The sequence below is a fragment of the Pongo abelii genome, chromosome X, assembly GCF_028885655.2.
Source record: "Pongo abelii isolate AG06213 chromosome X, NHGRI_mPonAbe1-v2.0_pri, whole genome shotgun sequence".
Lineage (NCBI taxonomy): Eukaryota > Metazoa > Chordata > Mammalia > Primates > Hominidae > Pongo > Pongo abelii.
Genome location: NC_072008.2, coordinates 29,560,335 through 29,587,104, shown reverse-complemented (window position 1 = coordinate 29,587,104; position 26,770 = coordinate 29,560,335). Strand labels below are relative to the sequence as shown.

The window sequence follows — 26,770 nt, the reverse complement described above, 5'->3', positions numbered from 1 at the left end:
AACCAGCTATGAAAATGACTCTATGCATCACATCTCACATAATTATTCAATGATTGCACCTGAAGTTATGCTATTTTCAAGTTCATGAGGACATGTATGTCAGATTGATAGAGTGATAAATAAATAAAAGAGAAAAGTGACTTTTCTAATTAGGAGCAAGACAGGAAGACAAAGGTAGATTTCATATATTCTATTTAGCCACTCTAGGAAATGTTTCCAAAAATGATACCATTATAAAATACAAGCATAATTTTTGGAAATCATAAACTCATTTATATTTCAAGTACTTTCAAAAGCTAACATTTCTTTTTTTTTTTTTTTTTCTGAGACTTCGTCTTGCTCTTGTCCCCCAGGCTGGAGTGCAATGGCACGATCTCAGCTCACTGCAACCTCCTGCCTCCCGGGTTCGAGTGATTCTCCTGCCTCAGCCTCCCGAGTAGCTGGGATTACAGGCGCCTGCCACCACGCCTGGCTAATTTTTGTATTTTTAGTAGACACGGGGTTTCACCATGTTGGCCAGGCTGGTCTTGAACCCCTGACCTCGTGATTCACCCGCCTTGGCCTCCCAAAGTGCTAGGATTACAGGCATGAGCCACGGTGCCCGGTCCAAAAGTTAACATTTCTATAACTCCCTAAACATATTGTCTCTAGCCTTTTGAATGGACTTCAGTGGAAGATGATTCAAAAGCAAGGAGGAATAAATTTCACCTATAGGAATCCACTTAGCAATTGATTATGTAATTCTTTAGAGATTAAAAATATCAATGTGTAGCATAAAAACTAACTTAAAATAGTAGTTTCATCACTTGCAAGTGAAATATTGAAGACTGTGATTACCTGTAACAGTTAATTCAGTAGTTCTTCTCACAACAAAGCCTCCATATTTTAATTCACAGGTATAATTTCCAATGTCATCTTCTCTGACTTCTCTTATAAGCAGAGTATCTCTTTTGAATACAATACTTGGCCTCCATGTTTTTGTCCTGCATTCCTATATGAAGAACATACAATTTTGGTAGTACATATAGTAATGGAAAAATATAGAACAGTTTTAAATAACTAAAACAAAAGCTTCTAAAATTGTATTTTAAAGGGACTAAAAAGTTTGAAACTAATGCTAAATAATTTCATTTCTTCTCAAAATCTCTGGGAAATCAATTTGCTTCCTAGAATAATATGGCAAGTTGCACTGGTCATTATACATTTTTGAACCAATGAATACTTCAATCTGAAGATTATTTTTTAGGAAAAGTCAATTAACTTCTAAGATTAGTATATCTAAACCAGATATGTATTGATTTATTAGATATAAGAATAGAGATGTATGCTAAGACTATCCCTGACATCATTTTGGAAACAAATATTTCACATTTGATGACTGTAAAATCAACCATATTGAAATTGATAACATAAAATACAAACCATATTATTTTACTGGAAAGCAGAAAATTTGCCGTACAAAAGATTGCACCGTTCAATGATTGCACCTGAATTCTATTTCAGTATTTGAAACATTTTAGTTTTGCATTTAGTAAAAATTAAATCTCTTCATAGTGTATGCATGCTATAATCCATGAAAGAAACAATCAACATTTATATGCAAGGTCTTTAGAGTTCCATAAATATCTGTTTTCATTGTTGACAGACTTACCAAATTATGGTCTCTGAATTAAGCTTTGAATAATAATGATGTTGGCTCACGAGATTTCTGTTTTTGCCAAAACAGAAGTCGATTTCCTCTAGCCAGATTTGAAATCAATGGAACGAGGATAAAATAGCTTTAAAACATTTGACATTCTTCAGGGGTAATATTATTTCTAAAAAATTGTATTGCCAAATCAAATTTTTGCAGAACATTATTTTATGTGGCTCAATGCCTTTGTGTAATTGGGGGCAATTTTCCTGTTATTTCTGACCAAAATATACATTGTATATGCCATATTAGTTGCATGACTTGTGGTAACTGCATAAATTTTCCACTGAATGTGTGACATCTACATTTAGCCAGATTCATTATTTTACAGTATTCTACTATAGAAGTAGCCCTTAAATCTCTGCTATTTAGACTACAGGGGCTAATCTTTGACTATGGAAAAATAATCTGAAATATTATGACTTTTAAATACCACATATACTGCATCCCCACCCACCACTTCACTAGTCTGCATAGCTTAAGGTCAAAATTATTGTGGCAATGTTGGAAATATGACTAAAGGACCAGCCACTTTTTACACTGTGTGTGTGCAGTCTCTCATCTTTCAGCAAATTTTAAGATGCTCTTTGCAAAAGGTGAGAAAAGAAACACAACTCTTAAAATAAACTTATTAGCGAACAACAAAGAAACTGCATATTTAGAAGCTGATGTCACACATGAGTACTAAGGAAAAAAAGGGTTTATTTGGAGACTTTGGGTCAAACTCCCCTAATACCACTTCCCCTTGAAGCAATCATCAGGGCTTGCCTCAGAATCTGCCTGTGGAAGTCAGGCAAACCACAGGGTGGTTTGAGATGTGAGGGTGGTTAAGGATAAGAAATACTCCAACAATTAAAAAAAGAGAAAAAGAAAATTCATTCCCACAGTAACAGAAACCAGCAGGACTAATATGTGAGCTCCATTTAACATGGTCTAGGATTGAAAATCAAGCAAGGGACAAGTTTAAAAATCTTCCAACAGTTCCCTTGATGTTCTGAACCCACAATTTCACATTATCAAGAATCAAAAGTAAGTCTTACTTAGGAAAGAGCATTGCTGTTTTGGAAAAATCTTTTTTAAAATTGTTAAAGGTTTGTTTCTTGTTTTATTTCTAACAGTTTTTGAATTCATCTTCAGCCTGTCATGAGGGCTCACATTCTGTATACTGACATTTGTGGATCTAGTTACAAAGAGGCCCAGTTTCTAAAGTCCTACTTCCAGTGAGTTGGACAAAGCAAATGTTACATAAGGATTCTTTAAACTATGGATAAAATAGTCTGGAGGAATGTTCACAGCATCTATACTTAATTTTTTGAGTACATTCAATAACAAAAATTTCTTTTATGGTATAAACAAGCTTAAAATTATGTTCAAATCTGGAATATCAGTAAACATCAATGATGGTGATAGGAAAGTCAGAGGTTGGATTATTCTGTTTAAGTTTAAAGTTTCATCTGGTTTTGGAAGAAAGTTACTTTAATATTATATTTCTGGTGTCATAAAATTTCCTCAGATGTTATTTCTTTAAAATGTTTATGTTTACACATGAAAAAGATTAGAATATGGACAAAATTATGTCCATTAAACAGAACATTCCATGAAAAACTAGTATACGATTTTATCCCGGAAAAAAATCAATCCTTTTTCCTTTTGTTTGGGGACACTTTGAAATGCTAATGTGAAGAACCCTGAAAAGAAGGTTCAAGGTAATTTAATTCCTGAAATTATCAACCCAGACCATAATAGACTTGAAAGAATTGTCCATGGCGACACAGGAAGGGGAACATCACACTTCGGGGACTGTTGTGGGGTGGGGGGAGGGGGGAGGGATAGCACTGGGAGATATACCTAATGCTAGATGACGAGTTGGTGGGTGCAGCGCACCAGCATGGCACATGTATACATATGTAACTTACCTGCACGTTGTGCACATGTACCATAGAGCCTAAAGTATAATAATAATAATAATAATAATAATAACAATAATAAAAAGAAAAAAAAACAAAACAAACAAACAAAAAAAAGAATTGTCCATGGAAATAAAATATAAACATAAACACAACAGCTTATTACAGTGGATTACCAATACAAACATTGACTAGAATTTACTAAAGCCATTGGTTAAAAAACATATAATGACCAGTACAACTTGCTATATTACTCTAGGAAGGCAAAGCTAAACTATATCACGCCCATCCAAGTTTTCTATCCAATTTGCCCCAGAATATAAGGCACAATTAATTTGTTAATAGGAAATAGAACCACCCGCAGTCCACACCTTGTACCAAAGGATTTCAGGTTCTCTGGTTGGCAGTAGAAAATCCTCTATGTCACGGCATGAAATTTCCTTGCTTTTGCTAAGTTCAGCTTTTTCAAAATACTTCATCTTGGAATTATAGCAGAGTCCAGTGTCATTTTCACCCACTGTCAGCGAGATGGATACTTTCATACAGTAAGTGGAGTTTCTGTAACAAAGCAGAATAAATATGGTGACCCGGTGTGAACAAAAAGCAAGTGCTGCCAAGGCAGTGTATTTAATTCACTTAAAAGAGAAGCAAAAACTTCACTGTTTAACTAATTTTATGGTATCTTGACTTATTCCACAGGGTTCTCTCTTGCTACCCAACTAAACAATACTTGCTCTTGTGAAGTTAAATGTATGTTTGTTTTTATTTGCCAGAGAAAAAGTTTTGTTTTACATTCAGGTTCAGTTTTAAAATGTTTAATAGATATTTTGTACCTAGAAAAAAAAAATAAAGGAAGATTTAGGTCCAGAATAAAGTCAAGCCTGGGCTTATGCTAAACTTGGCAAATTCAATAGAAGTAGAAAAGTGTAACTGGACTATTAATCACAGTGAGGTACAGGAATAATGCTGCATACTCTTACAGTATTGGTTGTCTTGCTAAGACGAGTAGTTACTGAGTCTGGGCAGAACACATTCTTGGATAAAAGTATTGCAAAGTTACTATCTTTATCGACCCATATCTACTTGGGTTGGGACCTAGAGTCCAGGTTGTCAGAGCTAAGCATTCTACTGTTTTACATAAGAACAACCCCATCCTGATAGACAGATTCTACAGAATCGGGTCATTAAATAAGCATCTCTTTTTTTCTTCCTGGTACATAAATCAAGTTTATAACTTGGAATAAGTGAGCCTATAAATCCTGCGCAGAGATCTTTTGGAAGGGTTGAGACCAAATGAAGTTTTTTGGGTAAATTGCACTACTTCTACTTGCTTTTTAAGTCTCAGGACATTGAATGAACACTGATAATGTGTCAGGCATGGTGCTGGCTAATGAGAAGAAAGAGAGGAATAAAATATTGAATTCAAAGTTTGCTTTAGAACTTCCCATTTGGTAAATAAGTGCCCAACCGCTTATTCATGTACTTGGCCATCAAATTCCTGTATTTGAGTCTCACTGCTTACCATCTCTACAAAACTGGGCAATTTATTTAACTCCTTTGAGTCTCAGGTGGGACTCATGGGAGAGACAGCACTTGTCTGAGCATTAAAAAGGATACTGGATAGAAATCTGCTTGGCCTGTCATAGGTGCTCAGTGATACTGGTTCCTCTTTGCATCTGTACACATGCACAACATCTCTTAAGTCCTCCTCCTTATTCAGCTAATGCTTTGACATTTAAGCAGCTCCCTTATTTAGATTCTTGCTTTTGTTTAATGCTAATATGACACAGTGAGAATGTCCAGAAAATAGACAGGTAGGTTATTAGGCTTTATATCTGGTAACAAAGAATATTTCCACAAAATTAGATGGTTCTTCGTTGAATGTAGACACCTCTAGCTTCCTATAATACCTAGCCTACAAGTAGATGTAAGACACTTCATAGGTGAAATAATTAGCCATTAAACAAAGTTAATCAGAAGCTTGAAAAAAGTCCTGAGCATGTGTGTTCAGGAATTTTGCTACAATAAGGCATATTCCCTGTCCTCAGGCCCTCACAATCCAGGGAAAGAGATAGGCAAATATACAGCTGAAATTCAATATGATAATTACTACAAAGAGATATGAACTACCACAGTGGTATCAAAGAAACAAACAAGAAGGCTCCATAAATGATGATACTTGAACTATCTTAGAGACTGAATAAGAATTTGGTAATTTTAAGAAGGGTTATCTGAGGTAACGGTTTGCACAAAGCCTGGGAGGCATAAAACAACTTACTGTGTTTAAGTAATTGCAAATAATGTGGAGTGACTGGAGTATAAAGGACTTGAGACTGGACAAATGCACAGAAGCAAGACTTCTGTTAGGGTTAGGGTTAGGGTTAGGTTTGAAGCCACTTCAAAGAGTTGAAACTTTATGTTAAGGAATGATGAAATTTGGATCTTAGAAAGGTTTTTCTGATTATAATGAGAAAAATGGGTTTGACTGTAAGGAAGAGTAAATGCAATGAAACAAATCAGAAAGCAACTGCATTCATTCAGAAACAAATGGCAGCCCCAATGAAAGCAACACACATTGGGACAGAAAAGAGGGATCATGTTCAAAATACATTTAAGACACTGAATCAATGTGACAGTGAGGAAAAGGAAAGAGAGAGGCATCCAAGATGATCAAGAATTTTTCTCAGTTGAGTATATGAAAGGTAGAGTCAATCTTTCAGCATAAAAAACACTGAAAAAGAAACAGCTTTGAGAGAAAAGAGTGTGTTAAATTTTAGCTTGAGCTTCACACCCAAGTGAAAAAGATATCCTTCTTTGGGTTTGCCAGCAATATTGCTCATGCATTATTTATTAATTTTACTCCAGTACTGACTGGAGCATGCTCTTTCTAGGCTCATTATAAGATCATTTTTTCAGAAAAAAATTATCTACATTAATCTATTAACTATTTTAGGGCACATTCAAATCTGCCTTAAGAAAATACTTAGGTTTTGGAATGATACAGATTTGTAGAACACGGAATTAAAAAAAAAAAAAAAAAAAGGCCTTTTAAGGAAAGTAAATCTGTGCATCATAATTTTGAAACTTCCACATAAATCGTTTAGACACAAGAGTCTTAGGTTTCCTTTCTCCTCAAACTATTGATTACTTTTGTTTGTCTGTTGTATTATATCTGTTTGTATGGGATACGAGACATTCATATAGAGAGAGAGAGGGAGAGAGAGGCAGGGTCAAGTGAAGAGCAAGACTCCAAAGCCCAACCTCATGGGTTCGATATCAATCTCTCATTCAAGCTCAATCACTCATTATTTTTGAGAACTAGGGAAAGTTGGCGGGGCACCGTGGCTCACGTCTGTAATCCCAGCACTTTGGGAGGCCGAGGTGGGTGGATCATGGGGTCAGGAGATCGAGATCATCTTGGCTAACATGGGGAAACCCCGTCTCCACTAAAAATACAAAAAATCAGCCGGGCGTGGTGGCAGGCGCCTGTAGTCCCAGCTACTCGAGAGGCTGAGGCAGGAGAATGGCGTAAACCCGGGAGGCGGAGCTTGCGGTGAGCCGAGATGGCGCGACTGCACTCCTCCAGCCTGGGTGACAGAGCGAGACTCCATCTCAAAAAAAAGAAAACTAGGGAAAGTTACTTGGCTCCTTTGGCTTCCATTTCCTTATTAGGATAAGGTGAAAGTAATACCAAAGACTCCATAGGCTGCTGTGGGAAACGAATACAATAAAACTCATAAAGAGCTTAGAACATTGCCTGTCTTCCAGTGAACACTCAGTAAGTGTTAGATCTTATTATCGGCACCGCCTCCTTCATTCCCAGTTTCTTTATGCTTCCATTTTGCAGTACAGTCACACAGTGTTTGTTTAACAAGTTAGAAAATACTACCACGATGAGGCCTTCAGTTCTTTGGTGTCTAATTAGTGTGAAGCTTAAAAATCCAGATAAGTCCTTATACTTTTCATTTGAAATATATGAGTGGATTGAATAAGAATGACTAAAGTTGAATTAAATATGGACTCCCCACCACAGCCATCACCTCTTTCTCTTCTTTAAATACAAATGTCCCCTAATCTTCAGAAAGTGGCTCCAGAGGAGCATCACTTAGGTATTCTTATTTTCCTAACTTTTACTTCAGCTCTGTGAGATGAGTGCTGATTTACAACTGTCTGGTAATGTCTGGAACTCCAGACTCTCCAGGATGGCACTATTTTCAAATTACTTTCGATGTTTAATACTTGTTTACTGTTTCTGTTCATCAGGAGGTGATTTAAAAAGCTAAAAATAAAGTAGTATCCAACGAATGCTATAGTCCTATTTACTGAGAAGAGCTAACAGGAAGCAAGCAACTTGTGACACATTAATAAACATATGATACCCCTGAGGGGAATTTACACACTCTCAAAGCAAAGAGTGCATTCCACCATCATCAAACTCGTGACATAACTGCTATGGTTCTCTGCTGTCCGGGAAATAACATGGAATGGGGTAAATGGGGTAAAGAGAATGCTCCTACAGGACTTATGGTAAAACCATTAGAACATATTTACTCAGCTTTTATTGTTTATAACAGATGGGCTGCAGTCTAGGCAAAAACTTAAATCATGATTACTGGTTTCAGTATTTATAAAACGGCTAGAGAGACAGGACATGCATGCAGGCAGAGAAAACAGAGTTATTTACAACTGAGAGTCAACACCCCACTATCCTTTCTAGTGAAGAAAGAATATTAGTATAGACTTAAAAAAAAATCTAGTTGTCTCTGGCAAGGGTGACCCTGAGGTCCACACCAGGTACACACACAACATACTGGAGAAACAACTAACATAAAGTTACTTCTTTCAATGCCTTAATGTTACAGCAAAGGGACCCAATGCTGAAAGAAGTCAATGAGTTTTTCAAATTCTATTATCTAATTAGTGGTAGAAAAGGGGTTAGAACTCACATCTCCTAACTTCTAATTCACTGGTCTCTTCTATATGCTAGGGGAGGCAATTGGTGCTGGGTTAGCACACACAGACGCTATATACCTATAGATGATAATAGATATAGATATAGATATAGACATACCATTGTTTAAAACAAAAGAAAGTTACCTACCCTTAACCCTTGGTTTTACTTTATTTTACACTCTAAAATAAATGTCTTCTAGACATTAAGGACTTAAATTTTCAAATTTTCTTCAGGACTTTAATGACCCAAGTTATCAAAAAAATCCATGATCTAACTTGGATTTAGGTCCTTCAAGTCCCCAAAATCTGATAAGTGATATAAGGGAGCAAGTGATCTGAAATACTATGTTTTCTTCATTTTTTCTACTATATAAAAGCATTTATTTCTGAAGCACTGGCTTTGAGTCCCGCCTTACAAAGCAGAAAAAAAAAATCTGATTCAGTGAAAATATTGGGAATTGCCAAATATTTTTGAACACAATTAAGTAATCAATACATGACACAAAAATAAATTCAAAATAATTACTTCCATACAGATTCCAGAAGTCAGTACAGCACCCTGAACTCCTCCACAGGTTTCTCGTCGGTACTGTTGTACTTTGAAATAGAAGACGATTCAGAGTTGATATGCATGGGAGCTATCAGAGTTTTTTTTTTTTTTTTTTTTTTTTGAGATGGAATTTCACTCTTGTTGCCCAGGCTGGAGTGCAATGGTGCAATCTCAGCTCACTGAAACCTCCGCCTCCCGGGTTCAAGCGATTCTCCAGCCTCAGCCTCCGGAGTAGCTGGGATTACAGGCACATGCTACCACGCCAGGCTAATTTTTGTATTTTTTGTAGAGACAGGGTTTCACCATGTTAGTCACGCTGGTCTCGAACTCCTGATCTCAGCTGATCTACCTGTCTCAGCCTCCCAAAGTGCTGGGATTACAGGCGTGAGCCACTGCGCCTGGCCGCTGTCAGAGATTTTAAAATTCATTTTTAAAAGGATGACTACATTGCATAACTATAGATCAAAGTGCAGAAATTTGGGTAGTACAGGCAGAAGGTAATAAAGGAAAATATGTGTGGAAAGGGAAATTATGTATATCACTGATTCACTGATAAAGGATATTAAAAACCATGTTATGTGATACCTTAATATAGCACAGTTTTAATTATTCTGTAATCACATGCCCTATGTACGATAATGTGTAGTGTTTGGTATCTCTCTCTTACTCTAGCAGAATTACCAGTGACATGATTGTAAAATGTATCCTCTAATAGGATCACTAAACACATGACCTGTATATTCTGCTAATCCTCAAGTCCCTAAGGGAAATACCGTTTTCATAATGTTTGTCAATCTTTTCCTACTTCATGAAGTAGTGCGTAAGAAAGCCAGGGATTTGATTAACTTTTTAAAAGGATTAAGTTGTTCTATGCCTCTGTGTTTTATATGGTCTACTCTAACATTCATTGGTCATTTTTCAAGTCATGATCTTTCCTTTTTGTAAGAATGAAGGCACATAATATTTTTCTTTTTTTTTTATTACTATACTTTAAGTTTTAGGGAACATGTGCACAATGTGCAGGTTAGTTACATATGTATACATGTGCCATGCTGGTGTGCTGCACCCATTAACTCGCCATTTAGCATTAGGTATATCTCCTAATGCTATCCCTCCCCCCTCCCCCGACCCCACAACAGTCCCCAGAGTGTGATGTTCCCCTTCCTGTGTCCATGTGTTCTCATTGTTCAATTCCCATCTATAAGTGAGAACATGCGGTATTTGGTTTTTTGTCCTTGCGATAGTTTACTGAGAATGATGATTTCCAATTTCATCCATGTCCCTACAAAGGACATGAACTAATCATTTTTTATGGCTGCATAGTATTCCAAGGTGTATATGTGCCACATTTGCTTAATCCAGTTTATCATTGTTGGACATATGGCTTGGTTCCAAGTCTTTGCTATTGTGAATAGTGAAGGCACATAATATTTTTCAAGTGTCATAAGCCTTTGGCACTGAAAAGCAGCACAGAGTGGCAGCAGATCTGAAGGTTCAGTTACTACAGACCCAAGCAGAAGTGAACTGTCTGGAAGGCAGCTTCTCAACCAGAAATTTGACCATCGTGTCTAATCATTAGTTTTAAACATAAAGTGTTAGGAATCAAAAAGTGTCAAGGTTAGATTGTGGAAGGAGCATCTTAGAGTTTGTTAAACCTTAAATATACTTTGATAGTTTATTTCTAATCTTAAAGCCTTCCATTTTTTTCCTTTTTTATTGTTCTGTCAGTCTTTCTGGTAATGCCTGAAGCTATGCATGTGGTCCTCTCTTATATCTTATCTTTCTTAAACACAGTATGTTTGTAGCTACTAATACTAAATGAGAGATTTGTTTGGATTAGTTTTTCTTTTCAGAAGAGCTCTGGAGGGCCTATTGATTTAACCCTGGTTGAAATCAGCCCTTGGTGAGATTAGAATGAGACCATTGAGCAGATGCTTAAAACCTAAAAATGCCAGTTTACTGCCTTCTCATTTGAAATTCTTTTTTAAACATTTTGTTGAACTGGTGAATTGAACTCCACCTACAGTCTTTTGCTAACTGTAAATTCAAGATAATTGTCTTCTCTTTTTTAGTAGAAAGTGATCAAATATAATTTTCCTATTTTTATTTTTCTAACCTATTATTCCTGGAATACTAGAAATGAGAAGGCCTAGGCATATAAAATTCTAGTCCAGTATTTCTCTGTCTGAGTTATTCTTGGGCATGAACACTTTCAAACTTCACCTCTGTAGATTCCAAGAGTAAGGGAAAAGATAAGAGGGAGAAGAAGTAAAAACCATGTCACTGAGGGAAACTGAGGCCCAGGACATGGGTTCAAGATTACATACGTTACATATAATTTCTTTGGGGCCTATGGCTGATTTCTTCGATCTTTATCCATTTTAACCTTTTTTTTTTTCCTTTTTGAGATGGAGTCTCGCTCTGTTGCCCAGGCTGGAGTGCAGTGGCGTAATCTCGGCTCACTGCTACCTCCACCTCCCAGGTTCAGGAGATTCTCCTGCCTCAGCCTCCCGAGTAGCTGGGACTATAGGCGCCCACCACCATGCCCGGCTAATTTTTTGTATTTTTAGTAGAGACGGGGTTTCACCGTGTTAGCCAGGCTGGTCTTGATCTCCTGACCTCGTGATCCGCCCGCCTCGGCCTCCCAAAGTGCTGGGATTACAGACGTGAGCCACCGTGCCCGGCCAACAATCACAATTTTTAATTACAGTATTTATCCTCATTTTGCTACATCTACTATTAATATGTATGCTTCTCATAATATGTAAAATAAAGAAATAAGCTGTATGCTGTTTGAATTCTTAGAGGCACATTTTTTTTAACTGAGGTAAAATTCACACAACATAAAATGAACCATTAACTATTTTAAAGTTTATAATTAAGTGGCATTTAATACATTGATAATGTTTTGGAATGCTCACCTCTATCTAGTTCTAAGACTAGAAAAGCTAGTACCCATTAGCAATTACTCTTCTTTCCTTTCTCCCTACAATAACTGGAAACCACCCATCTGCTTTCTGTCTCTATGGATCTGCTTATTCTGAATATTTCATATAAATGTCATCATATAAATGTAGCCTTTTGTGTCTGGCTTCTTTTACTTAGCATAATGTTTTCAAGGTTCATCCACGCTGTAGTATGCATCAGTACTTCATTCCTTTCTTTTGGCTGAACATTAGCCCACTGGATGATATATCACATTCCATGTATCCAATCATAAGCTTATTGGACATTTGGGTTTGTTTTCACATTTTAGCTATTGTGAATAATGCTGCAATGAACATGCATGTACAAATATTTAAGTCCCTGCTTTTAATTCTTTTGGGTATATATCTAGAATTTGAATTGCTGGGTCATATGGTTTAACTTTTTGAGGGACCAGGAATATATATTTTTTTAATCTCTTAAACTCTTTCTCCTTTTCTGAACATTTCAGTTTCTGTTGACACATGGATGGTAATTCATTACAGGAATTTCTTCACTGATGACCTGTTGAGGCTAAAGACTTCAAAGTCCTAATGATCTCCTTAAGTGCCCAGTACGGTACCAGGCATTTAGGAGGTACTCTCAATATATAATATATTAAATGAATAAATGAATGAACTATTAGCTAATAGCTACAAAGTTCTGATTGCTTTTTTTTTTTTTTTTGGCTTAACCTTTCTAAACAACTCCCACCTAAACTCAACCATACTAGTTTTTTGCCATCTTTCATTTTCTGGGGTTTTGAAATAACACATATTTCTTTTTCTTTTTCTTTCTTTTTTTCAGACAGAGTCTTGCTCTTTCGCCCAGCCTGGAGTGCAGCGGCATGATTTCGGCTCACTGCAACCTCCACCTCCTACATTCAAGCAATTATCGTGCCTCAGCCTCCCAAGTAGCTGGGACTACAGGCACCTGCCACCACCCCTGGCTAGTTTTTGTATATTTAGTAGAAGCGGGGTTTCACCATGTTGGCCAGGCTGGTCTCAAACTCCGGACCTCAAATGATCCACCCACCCTGGCCTCCCAAAGTGCTGGAATTACAGGCATGAGCCACTGCACCCAGCTATAAATAACACATATTCCTTGACAGCATATACGGCAAACAGATGTGTCTTCCATGCCCGGCAAAAAAATTAAAATAGAGTTGTAAAGATACTCTGCACTGAAAAGCTACACACAATCACCTGATGATCTCCTTATTTCATCCTACACACAACAGGCCTTCTTCTAACCATAGTTGACATTCTCGATGTGAAAGACAAGGGAAAGGGAAGATAAATGTGTGAGTCACATTTGGGTAAGTTGCACATCACTTTTTGTTCTCCAAGCTTTACAAAGGCAGCTTTTTCTAAGGTGGTCATAATATTTACCAAAACTCATGATAAGAGTTTCCTATAAAAAGTGACATCTTTGAACTCAGCACATTTAGAAATCAGTCCATATTCTGCAGACACAGACAGAACAGAACAGACTATCTGCATCTGGAAAAACAAGATATTCTTCGTCTATAAAAGGTCTAGAGAAAATGAAAACGCAAGCCAGAAGTGCTCCCTGAAGAAGAGAATCACAGGCACTTCCCTCAAATTACATGTTCATAGCACCTGCTTGATGCTCTAATTTGAAGGCAGCACATGAGATTTTACTTGACTTTCTTCACCACTTCCTAATTTCGTAGGTTTCAACTGTTTCATCCCGTTTTCACCTCCTCTTCCCCTGTCATGGTTTGAAATAATTTCATTCTATGTATATGCAGCATATCATTCCTTAAATTTCCACTTCAAAAAGGATGTTTCATAAGAACAAAACAAAACAAAAAGAAAACACTAAGCCCAGCAATGGCGATGCAATGTAATATAAGACTAAATATATGATATTATTTATTAAAGAATTGAATACAACTCTCACTTACTGAGCATTTAAAATTCATTCACGGCTGGGCAGGGTGGCTCACACCTCTAATCCCAGCACCTTGGGAGGCTCAGGTTGGCAGATCGCTTGAGCCCAGGAGTTCAAGACCAGCCTGGGCAACATGGCAAAACTCCACTTCTACAAAAAACAGAAAAATTAGCCAGACGTGGTGGTGTGTGCCTGTAGTCCCAGATACTAGGGAGGCTGAGGTGGGAGGATCACCTGAGCCTTGGAGGCAGAGGTTGCAGTGAGACAAGATCACACCACTGCCCTCCAGCCTGGTGACAGAATGAGACCGTGTCTCAAAAAAAAAAAAAAAAAAAAAAACATTCACTCAGTCAATACAACACATTTATTGAGCAATGGCTATATGCACGGCCTGGCTGGGGATAAAGCAGTGAATAAACAGAGTACTTGATTTTATGGAGTTTATATCCTACTGAGAGGCAAATTGGGGAAGGAAGAAATGTCGTATAGAAAGCTTTACACCTTTCAATACCACCTAAAACACTGGGATGGGTATTATCAAAAAATAAAAAGTATAGGCCAGGCACGGTGGCTCACACCTGTAATCCCAGCACTTTGGGAGGCCAAGGCAGGTGGATCACGAGGTCAGGAGTTCAAGACCAGCCTGGCCAAGATGGTGAAACCCCCGTCTCTACTAAAAATACAAAAATTAACCAGGTTTGATGGTGGGCACCTGTAATCCCAGCTACTCGGGAGGCTGAGGCAGAGAATTGCTTGAACCCAGGAGGCGGAGGTTGCAGTGAGACGAGATCGTGGTACTGTACTCCAGCCTGAGAAACAGAGTGAGACTCTGTCTCAAAAAACAATAATTAAAAAAAATTTTTAAAAAGTGTGTTGTGGGGTGGACAACAAGTATTGGCAAGGAGTGGAGAAATTAGAACCCTTGTGTATTACTGGTAGAATGTAAATTGGTGCAGCCACTGTAGAAAACAGTTTCCCAGTTCCTCAAAATGTTAAATATAGAATATCCAACAATACCTCTCCTAGGTATTCACACAAAATAATTGAAAAAAGGGACTCAAACAGATATTTGTACACCAATATTCGTAGCAGCAATACCCAAAATGTGGAAACAGTTCAAATGTCCATCAACAAATGAAAAGATTAAAAAGTGTGGTATATACATGTAATAGGAATGTTAGTCAGCCTTAAAAAGCAATGACATTCTGATACATGATACAACATGGATGAAACCTGAGAACATTAGGCTAAGTGAAATCAGTCAGTCACAAAAGGATAAATATTGTATGATTAAACTTATTTGAGGTCCCTAGGATAAGTAAATTCATAGACACAGAAAGTAGAGTAGAGGTTACCAGGACCTGGTGGGAGGAAGGAATGGGAAGTTAGTGTTTCATGGGTAAAGAATTTCTTTTTCTTTTTTTTTTTATTGAGACGGAGTCTCGCTCTGTTGCCCAGGCTGGAGTGCAATGGCACAATCTCGGCTCACCACAACCTCCGCCTCCCAGGTTCAAGCGATTCTCCTGCCTCAGCCTTCTGAGCAGCTGGGATTACAGGCATGTGCCACCATGCCCGGCTAATTTTGTATTTTTAGTAGAGACGGGCTTTCTCCACGTTTGTCAGGCTGGTCTTGAACTCCCGACCTCAGGTGATCCACACACCTCGGCCTCCCAATGTGCTGGAATTACAGGCTTGAGCCACTGCGCCCATGGGTAAAGAATTTCTATTTTGGATGATGGAAAATTTCGGGAATAGATAGTGGTGATGGTTGCACAACACTCTGAATGTAATTACTGCCACTAGTTTTATACTTAAAAATGATTCAAAGGGTCAATTGTGTGGTATTTTACCACAATTTAAAAAAATTAGAATGGTACATTTTAATCGGTGAATTATATGATATATGAATTATACTTCATTTAAGCCATCATTTCAAAAAGATTTAATGCATTATCTCATTTCATTGCCGTCTATGTAATCTCATTTAACCCTCTCACTCTAAATTCCATTTCTATGTTGTGTCTCCTTTATTTATATCTCCAGCTCTGAACTCTAGATTTATATATTCAAATGTCTATTTATTATGCCTTTTTGAAATCTTAAAAAGTTACTTCATTTATTTGTGACATATACTACACCATCCACCGAATTGCTCAAGCAAAATAGCTGAAAGTCCTTTGAAACATCATGGGCTTACCCCAATGGAACTAGCATGAGTTGAATGGGGGGGTGCCATAAGCTCACTAGTTAAGATAATATTTCAATGCAACATTTGAAAATTAAATTAATGCAAAAATAATTCACAAGAATAAATCTCATAATTTTTTCATACACTCAGTTTTATATTTATAGTTATCCTCTCAGTTATCACTAACTGATCTTTTCTTTGTCTTCTTTCTTTATATTGGTATATATTTTCTCCTCCATAACATTGTAAGAGTCATGCATGAGGGAGTCTTATCTGCCTTGTTTACCACTTTATCCCATACGTAGTTTCTCGATTTCCCAGTTTCTCCTCGCAAATGGCATTGTTGATGAATTTTTACAAGAGGGGATCTATCCTTTCAGTTTCTGGGTTCTGGTAACATGACTTCCTTCTTCTCTTTGTCCCTTCATATATAGGGGTGGTAGTGGTTTCCTCATGTCGCTAACCTCTGGGTCATTTCAGCTCTTCTAGCATATTGATATCCTGTTTCCCATGTTAAATTTCTTCTACTGAACTATCTGGAATGAATTTGCTTTAACTGACTAGGTCCTGGCCAATACAGTAGCTTAGGAAACAAATAGTCTAAGTGTTTAATCCACATTATACATAAATTACTAGAAGTCTCCCATGAGGTAAAAGAAAAAGATAAACAAATTACAAATAACAGTGTTCAAACATGGTAAATGTAATAAGTTAAGGTACTTTTCCAGCTTCTTTTCTATGATTAAAGCCTCTTATTTATGTATCTAAAACCAAAATCAGGAAAAAAGGAAAGAGCAGAATTAAACTGTGAATTAGTAAAATTTAAAAGCAGAGTTAGGTTTTTGGGGAAGGGAACTTTTTTATTCTATATGATTTGGACACATTTCACAGTTGGTTTCCTTTCCATTCCTTTATATACAATTTTAATATCAGTTCAAGTCCATGTAATTTTTAGAGATTTCTTGCTAGAATGGAAAGCCATTAATCTGAATTACCTATTATTCATTAAAATAACGAATGGCTTGAATACCAGCAACCTAATAACTTTACTCAGCAATAACCGGTCATTTTTGGAAAAAGAAAATGGCCTAATGATTTGTATTTTTTTATAAACATAAACATGCTCAGAATATGACATTATATTAAGGATTCATGTCAACAGAGACAATGCAGAAATAAAACACTTTACATTTCAGTTGTCAGAATGTAATACCATGGAGTTATATTAGAGGTATGATTAAAAGTGTTAGAAATAAAATACAAGTGGGTCCAATCTTTATGCAAATGTGACAATGAATATAAGAAGAGGATATTTTCACAGGGAGAGGAATTTATTTGCAAGTTGTGTGACTATAAACAAGTAACATCATTCTTGAACTTCAGCACCAGATCATAAAATTCTAAGGATACTTAATCTCATAGAGTTATTGTGAGAAGTAAATAGCATCCTGGTGTGAATGTATTTTGTAATGGACAAACTGCTACACAATAGGTATTATTCCTGTTACTGTTGTTTGCAGTGATGTATTAGCACTCAGATTATGGTCAACTTCACTACATTTCTTGCATCTTCTCAGGCTCAATGTTGTTGCACATACCCTTCATTATTCAAAATATATCAGCACTGGCTAAATATGAAATTTATATCAAGGTCACCACTTTTTAAAAAGCTTAATCTGCTTTCCAGCAGCACCTCAAAAAAGAGATAAATCATATAATTCTTCCTATTTAATCTCCTTAATCCTACTGTGAATGCAGCTCTCTTCCTTTTTCTGTTCTCCAGATCCAGATTTTTCATTTTTATAGAAAGATTCAGTATGAATAGAATACCCTTTCTGTGAGTGAAGTCTCATACATTTGAAATTCAGTTAATCTTCTCTCATAGTATTGCCTGAAAGAGCTGCAGCTGACACAGAGGCATCAAGTGGAAGGCATCCCTAGATGCAGCAGTACAGAAATTAAATAAATAAATAAATAAATAAAACAGCAATGAGGGCTTATCTGTTATTGGCTCTGCTCTCTTTTCTCAGTTTCAGATGGATGAAACACCAAGGGGATTCTAGAACTAGATAGCTAAATATTTGTGTATGTCAACAACTGTGTACATGGAACAGACATTTTGAAATTCATTATTTTCAGAAGTATGGGTCATATGAAAAACACTGATCCCTAGCTGTAGGGGAGGTGGACTAATTACACTGGAGGCTTTGCAACAGTCAGCTGTCAAAACTCCTTTTCTGTCAATACTATAGGATTATTTCTCATGTTCTTCTCATAGGAAACAACTGTAACAAAGAATTGAAATGGCTTTACTGTATCCATGATTTTCAGTTACAATATCTGCCTATTCCTTAAAAGTACATTATGATAATAGTAAGAAAATAGAAAACATGTATGTATTATTGCAGTTTAACTCAATTATATTCAGTCTTATCTGAATGTCAAGTTTTCCCAAATTATTCTTCATATGCACGTGAAGAATATCTTAATGATTAACTGGAGATCATTTCCTTCAGCACTTTCCTAAAGCTCCAATTTATGCAACAGCATTGTAATCATTCTCACTCTCAAAACCCTTCTGTTCACTAGTCTATTAAATGCAACTGTAAATTGACTACCTTGGTAGCTAATTTACAAAAGCTATTACAATGCTTCTGGCTTTCTTTTACTAATATGGATTTATTTGGAATCAAAATTACATGAAGCATTGCTGTATAATTTGACTTTGTGGTTACTGATGTCATGATCTACCATTTATTATGTCTGTAATGTACAAAGCACATAAGTTAAGTATATATATATATTTTTTTCTTTTTTTTTTGGCAACAGTCTTGCTCTGTCACCCAGGCCAGAGTGCAGTGGCACAATCATGGCTTGCTGCAGCCTCGACCTTCTGGGTTCAAGCGATCCTTCTGTCTCAGCCTCCCGAGTAGCTGGGACTGCAGGAATGTGCCACCACATCTGGATAAGTTTTTATATTTTCTGTAGAGGCGGTGTCTCTCTATGTCACTCAGACTGTTCTTGAACTCCTGGGCTCAAGAGATCCTCCTGCCTCAGTGTCCTGAGTAGCTGGGACTACAGGTGCATGCCAGCATGTCCAGCTGAGTTTTTTTTTTTTTTTTTTTTTTTTTTTGTAGAGATGAGGTCTCTCTATGTTGCTCAGGCTGGTCTCTAATTCCAGGGATCCAGTGATCCTCCCACCTCGGCCTCCCAAAGTGCTGGGGTTATAGGGATGTGCTACCTCACCCAGCCAAGTCATTAATTTGAATAATGGCTTTTGCGTATGTTACTTTTTCATTTATCATATAAAAATCTCCATGAAAGCTTATGTCATTTCCAAAAATTCCAAAATTACATTATTGACAACATCATTATTTATGTTGTATTTACCTGGTCTATTATTGCATTATTGAGAGATTTTACATAAAGCTATTAATTTTTTTGCATGCATGTGTGTGTCCTCTATTTCAACCTGTAACTTACTTCTTTCTCAACACTCATAAAAACTTTTCAGGATAGTCTAAGCTACTCTCTTTACTTTCTCAACACAGACTCATCTTTTTTTCTACTATGTTCTGATTTTTCTCCACTATTTCTCAGAAAATGTTGTTATTAAGGCTATCAGAAACCTACTTTTCAACAATTACATGGTTTCAATAGTTTCACTGGCTCAATACTTAACTGGCTTGAGCACTCTATGGCATTTAATACTATTTACTCCCATTCTTCTTGAAATTTTATTAGTAAGCCTATTCCTGATTGTAATGTGCCTCTATTCATTCTTTATTCATAAATGCTAGATTTTTTCTAGGACTTTGTCCTTGCTATCCATTTCCTCTTGAATTCTCTCATGTTACCAAGTAATACTCGGAATGTAGTAGTACTGCCCCACTGACCAGTAACACTGGTGTGCAGGTGGTATACAAAGCAACAAGGTAAATATTGCATTTATTTTTAAAAGGTTTAAAAAGTAGTAGATTTTTAATGAGACTATAGGCCAGTGGTGAGAAATTCCTAGTTTCTTTGTTATCCGTAGGAATTGGACCAATACAAGTCCTCAACAATGGCCAGGCGCAGTGGCTCACACCTGTAATCCCAGCACTTTGGGAGTCCAAGGCGGGCGGATCACCTGAGGTCAGGAGTTCGAGACCAGCCTGACCAACATGGAGAAACCTCATCTCTATTAAAAATACAAAATTAGCAGGGCGTGGTGACGCATGCCTGTAATTCCAGCTACTTGGGAGGCTGAGGCAGGAGAATCACTTGAACCCGGGAGGCGGAGGTTGCAGTGAGCTGAGATCGTGCCATTGCACTCCAGCCTGGGCAACAAGAGCAAAACTCCATCTCAAAAACAAACAAACAAAAAACACAAAATAAACCCTCAACATTTGAGTGTGTCTGTTTCCCCACACCATTAGCTAACATGATAAGCTATGAAATGTTTTGATCTTCAGTAATCTAGTAGGTAAAAAAAAAAAAAAAAAGAAGAATGGTCTTTTAGAACAAAATTCTGTCATTCATGGTAACATGAATGAGCCTGGAGTACATTAAGTGAAATAGGTCAGGTACAGAAAGACAAATACCGCTTATATTTGTCTCACTCATATGTGGAAGCTAAAAAATACATCTCATAGAAGTAAAGAGTAGAATAGTGGTTATCAGAGGCAGGGAAGGGTAGGGAAGGGAGAGGGATAGCCAAAGGATGGTTAACAGATAAAAAAAATACAGCTAGGAAGTGGGACAAGATGGCTTACTAGACACAGCTAGAAAGCACTGTTCCCACCAAGAGGGACCAAAATGTTAAGTAAAGCAACATAATTTGAATACATCTTTGGAGAGAAAAATGCCAAGAGTGGATGGAAATGTGATGCAGGCACTGAGGCTGAAGAGAGAGGAATCTGGGAACCGTGTATAGGGTACCTGAACGTTATGGCTAGTTTTCGGCTCCAAATGGCTCCTGGGAAAGGGATGAGTAAAGAAACTGTGGGACTGCCCACTCTCACTGTGAACCTCTGGGATCCTAGCTACAGGGGATTCCATGTCCCCCACAGACAGTTGAGCTGGCAGGGGAATCTACCCCAGAGAGTAGGCAGAGACAAGGCTACAGCTGGTGCAAAGCCAGGAGCCTTTCTGCCTGGGAGAGCTCCAGTAGGGCATGGCCTTAGGTAGGTGCCCATCCCACAGGGATCCCCATTTTCCTCTGAGAATCTCTAGGCCCACCTGACTGCCAGGCCAGGAGAAAGTGGGGCTGGCTTTCCTGCAGGACTAGGGTGTGTCTACTTCACAGGCTCTCCTGCCCAAAAGCCCTTCCCGGAGCCTCTGCCTGGGTACCCTCCCTTCCCCCACACAGGAATGTGTACATGGCACAGCCTATGCTGCCCAGCCTGGATGCTTTGCTTCACCTGAGTACGTTCCCAGCAGCCTGGGAGCACTTCAGATTTCCCACTGCCCCCAGAACCCAACTCTGAACATCTAGAGGATGGAGCTGCGAGTCAGTCCTGGTGCCCCAAGGTTGTGGTGCACAGTTCGGGAATGCTAAGCTGAGATCTGTATGCAACACTCTAGTGGGGGAGGAGCCCACTCTCACAGCACTGAAATGGGTGAAACACATAGGTTCATGGACTGGCATGGGAGTGAGGCATGCCTCCCTCTGCAAGGCCAGTCCAGAAAGGGAGTAGTCTATCTCCATGTTATAGCCTCTGCCCAAGGGAGGCCCATGGCCCAGAATACCTAATAAAATAAATGTAGGTATGGTGGAATTAATCAGAGGGATTTCCTAAGACCCAGGAGCAGGCCTGGTGAGGAGGTCATCTCTTCTCCTCCCTACACCACAGAGTATGGCTGCAAATGCAAGGAAATACACAGGAGCTGCACAGCTGAGTAAGAGCCTATCTACTGACAATTATTCCTATGTACCATCTACAGGATTGCAGCCCAAACTACAGCACCAAAAATATTTTGCTAATACATCCCCCTGTGAAACCATGGGCAAGAATTAAGCCATAAATAAAGACACTATACAGAACCTTGACCCTCAGAAAACACGCAGAAACAAAGACAACCAACTACACCCAACTTACACCACAGAGAGAAGAACACTAGTCCTCCCAGATGAGAAAGAATCAGTGCAATAACTGTGGCAACTTAAAAAGCCAGAGTATCCTCTTACTTCCAAATAAGCAAACCAGCTCCCCAGCAATGCTTCTTCAACAGTCTGACATGACTAAAACGACAGACATAAAATTCAGAACCTGGCTGGCAAGGAAGTTCATTGAGATTCAGGAGACAGTTGAAACCCAATCCAAGGAATCCAATGAACCAAGTAAAATCATGCAAGAACTGAAAGATAAAATAACCGTTTCAAGAAAGAATCAAACTGAACTTCTAGAGCTAAAAAATTACTAGAAGAATTCTATAATAAAATCAAAAGTATTAATAGCAGAATAGACCAAACTGAGAAAAGAATCTCAGAGCTCAAAGACTTGTTCTTTGAATCAACTCAATCAGACAAAAATAAAGAAAAAATAATAGTTTTTTAAATGAAAAAAAAAAACCTCAAAGAAATAGGGGATTATGTGCAGTGGCCAAATCTATGACCCATATGGCATTCATGAGAGAGAAGAAGAGAGAATAAGCAACTTAAAAAATATATTTGAGGATATAGTTCACAAAAATTTTCTTAATCTCACTAGAGAAATTGACATACAAATTCAGGAAATACAAGGAACTCCAGCTAGATACTACACAAGATGACCATCCCCAAGGCACATAGTCATCAGATTCATAAAGGTCAATCCAAAAGAAAAAAATGTAAAGGCAGCTAGAGAGAAGGCTCAGGTCATGTACAGAGGGAACTCCATTAGGATAGTAGCAGACCTTGATGCAGAAACTTACAAGCCAGAAAAAATTGGGAGCCTATTTTCAGCACTCTTAGAGAAAATAAATTTCAACCAATAATTTTATATCTTACCAAATTAAGCTTCATAAGTGAAGGAGAAATAAGATCTTTCTTAGATGAGCAAATGCTGAAGGAATTAGTTTTAACTAGACCAGCCTCATAAGAGGTCCTTAAGGGAATGCTAAACATGAAATTGAAAGAACAACACTTGCTACCGCAAAAACACACTTAAGCACATAGCCCACAAACACTAAAAAGCAACTATGCAATCAGGTCTACATAACAACCAGCTAACTACATGATGAAAGGATCAAAATCTCATCTATCAATACTAACCCCAAATGTAAATAGGCTACATGTCCCACTTAAAAGACATAGAGTGGTAAGCTTGATACAGATAAAAGACTCAATCATCTTCTGTTTTCAAGAGACCCATCTTTATATATAATGACACCCCCACAGACTCAAAGTAAAGGGATGGAGAAAGAGTTACCATGCAAACAGAAAACAAAAGAGAGTGGGAGTCATCATTCTTATATTAGATAAAACAGATTTTAAACCAATAACAATAAAGAAGGACAAAGAAGGGCATTACATAATGATAACCGTTACACTCCAACAAGAAGTCTTAACTATCCTTAATATATGTACACCCAACATTGGAGCACCCAGATTCATAAAACAAGTTCTTCTTGACCTACAAAAAGACTGAGACAGCTACACAATAATAATGGGAGATGTCAATACCCACTGACAGCGGGGTGATAAAGAGATCATCAAGGCTTATACTTGACACTCAATCAATTGAACCTAATAGACATCTACAGAACACTCCATCCAACAACCATAGACTATACATTCTTCTCATCTATACATGAAGCATATTCTAAGATAAACCACATGCTTAGTCATAAAGCAAGTCTCAGTAAATTCAAAACAATCAAAATCATGTCAAGCACACTCTCAGACCACAGTACAATAAAAATAGAAATCACTATCAAGAAGGTCTCTCAAAACTACACAAATAAGCAGGGCACAGTGGCTGACACTTATAATCCTAGCACTTTGGGAGGCCAAAGTGGGTGGATTGTTTGAGCCCAGGAGTTCAAGAACAGCCTGGGTGACATGGTGAAACGCCATCTCTACAAAAAAATGCAAAAAAAGTAGCCAGGAATGGTGGTGTGCACCTATAGTTCCAGCTAGCTGGGTGGCTAGTGAGGATCACCTGAGCCTGGGGAGATTGAGGCTGCAGTGAGCCATGATCATGCCACTGCACTCCAGCCTGGTCAACAGAGTAAGACACTTTCTAAAAAAAAAAATAACTATATAAATACACAAAAATTAAACAACTTACACCTGAATAACTCCTGGGTGAACACTGAAATGAAGGCAGAAACCAAAATATACTTTTAAATTAATGAAAATCAGGATATATCTTATCAAAATCTCTGGAATGCAGCTAAAGTGGTGTTTACAGGAAAGTTTATAGTGATAAACACCTTCATCAAGAAGTTAGAAAGATCTCAAATTAACAATCTAACTTTGTACCTAAATGAACTAGGAAATAAAAGAACAAACAAACCCTAAAACTAGCAGAAGAAAATAAATAACTAAAACTAGAGAAAACTGTATGAAACTAAGATGGAAAAATCCATTCAATAGATCAATAAAACTGAGAGTTGGTTTTTTGAAAGAATAAACAAGATCGATAGACCACTAGCTTAATTAACAAAGAAAAAAACAGAAGATCCAAATAAGTACAATCAGAAACAACAAAGATGACATTACAACTAATTCCACAGAAATATAAAAGATCCTCAGAGACTACTATGAACAACTCTATGCAAACAAATTAGAAAATCTAGGGGAAATGGATAAATTCCTGAAAACACGCAATCTCCCAAGACTGAATCAAGAAGAGATTAAAACTCTGAATAGACTAATATCAACTTCTGAAATTGAATCAGGAAAAAAAAAAAAAAAGCAACCAACCAGAAAAAGCCCTGGATCAGATGGATTCACAGTCAAATTTTACCAGATGTAGAAAGAAGAACTGGTACCAATCTTACTGGAACTATTTCAAAAAATCAAGGAGGAAGGTCTCCTCCGTAACTCATTATACGAACGTAGCATCAGCCTGCTACCAAAACCAGGCAGAGACATGACAAAAAAAGAAAAATTCACTGATGAAAACAGATGCAAAAATTCTCAACAAAATACTACCAAACTGTATCCAGCAGCACATTAAAAACAGCCAGGCACTGTGGCTCAAACCTTTATCACAGGACTTTGGGAGGCTGAGGAGGGAGGACTGCCTGAGGCCAGGAGTTTGAGATCAGCTTCAGCAACAAAGAGAACTCGTCACAAAAAAAAAAAAAAAAAAAAATTAAAAAAAGAGATGTCATCACAACAAAACATTAAAAATTAAAAAAAATAAAAACAAATGAAAAATTAAAAAGTTAACTCACCATAATCAAGTTTGCTTTGTTCCTGGGATGCAAGGTGGTTCAAAATACAGAAATCAATAAATGCAATTTACCACATAAAGATAATTAAAAACAAAAACCATATGATCACCTCATTGAACTGGAAAAAGCTTTTGATAAAATCCAAAATCTATTCCTGATTAAAACAACAACAACAACATCAAAGAACTAAGCATTGAAGGAACATACCTCAAAGTACTGAGAGCCATCTATGACAAACCCATAGCCAACATCATACTGAATGGACAAAAGCTGGGAACATCCCCCATGAAACTGTAACAAGACAAGGATACCCATTCTGACCACTCCTATTCAATGTAGTACTAGAAGTCCTAGCCAGAGTAATCAGGCAAGAGAAAGAAACAAAAGGCATCCAAACAGGAAAATAAGAATTCAAACTCTCTCTCTTTTCTGATGATATAATTCTATACCTAGAAAATCCGAAAGACTCAGCCAAAAGCCTCCTGGAACTGATAAACAACTTCAGTAAAGTTTCAGGATACAAAATCAATTTACAAAAATCAGTAGCATTTCTATACATCAGTAACATCCAAGATGGGAATCAGATCACAACATAATCCCATTTACAGTAGTAACAAAAAAATACCTAGGAATATATTTAACCAAAGTAGTGAAAGATCTCTACAAGGAGAACTAAAACACATTGCTGAAAGAACTAAGAGATTACCCAAATAAATGCAAAACATTCAATGCTAATGGATTGGAAGAATCAATATTGTTAAAGTAGCCATACTGCCCAAAGCAATTTACATACTCAATGCTATTTCTATCAAACTACAAGTGTCATTTTTCATAGAATTAGAAAAACTATTCTAAAATCCATGTGGAGCCAAAACAGAGCCTGAATAGCTAAAGCAATCCTAAGCAAAAAGAACAAAGCCAGAGTCATCACACTACCTGACTTTGAACTATACCATAAGGCTACAGTAACCAAAGCAGAATGTATTGGTACAAAAAAAAAAAAAAAGACACATAGACCAATGGAATAGAAAAGAAAACTCAGAAATAAAGCTGCACACCTACAACAATCTGATCTTTGATGGGGCAAACAAAAGCAATGGGGAAAGGACTTCCTATTCAATAAATGGTGCTGGGATAACTGGCTAGCCATATGCAGAATAATGAAACTGGACCCCTACCTTTCACCATATGCAAAAATTAACCCCAGATGGATTAAAGATTTAAATGTAACG

At 37.4% G+C, this 26,770-nt stretch overlaps 1 protein-coding gene across 1 annotated transcript in view; it reads right to left on the bottom strand.

The window, feature by feature from the left end:
* The window catches only part of IL1RAPL1 (interleukin 1 receptor accessory protein like 1), a 1,383,775-nt gene that overhangs the window by 572,430 nt on the left and 784,575 nt on the right, over window positions 1-26,770 (bottom strand). Inside the window, exons 4-5 of the mRNA XM_024240664.3 lie at window positions 3,972-4,158; window positions 838-991 (exon numbers count right to left, since the gene is read on the bottom strand). Coding sequence (XP_024096432.1) covers window positions 838-991; window positions 3,972-4,158 — 341 coding nt within the window. The remainder of the gene's footprint in view (window positions 1-837; window positions 992-3,971; window positions 4,159-26,770) is intronic.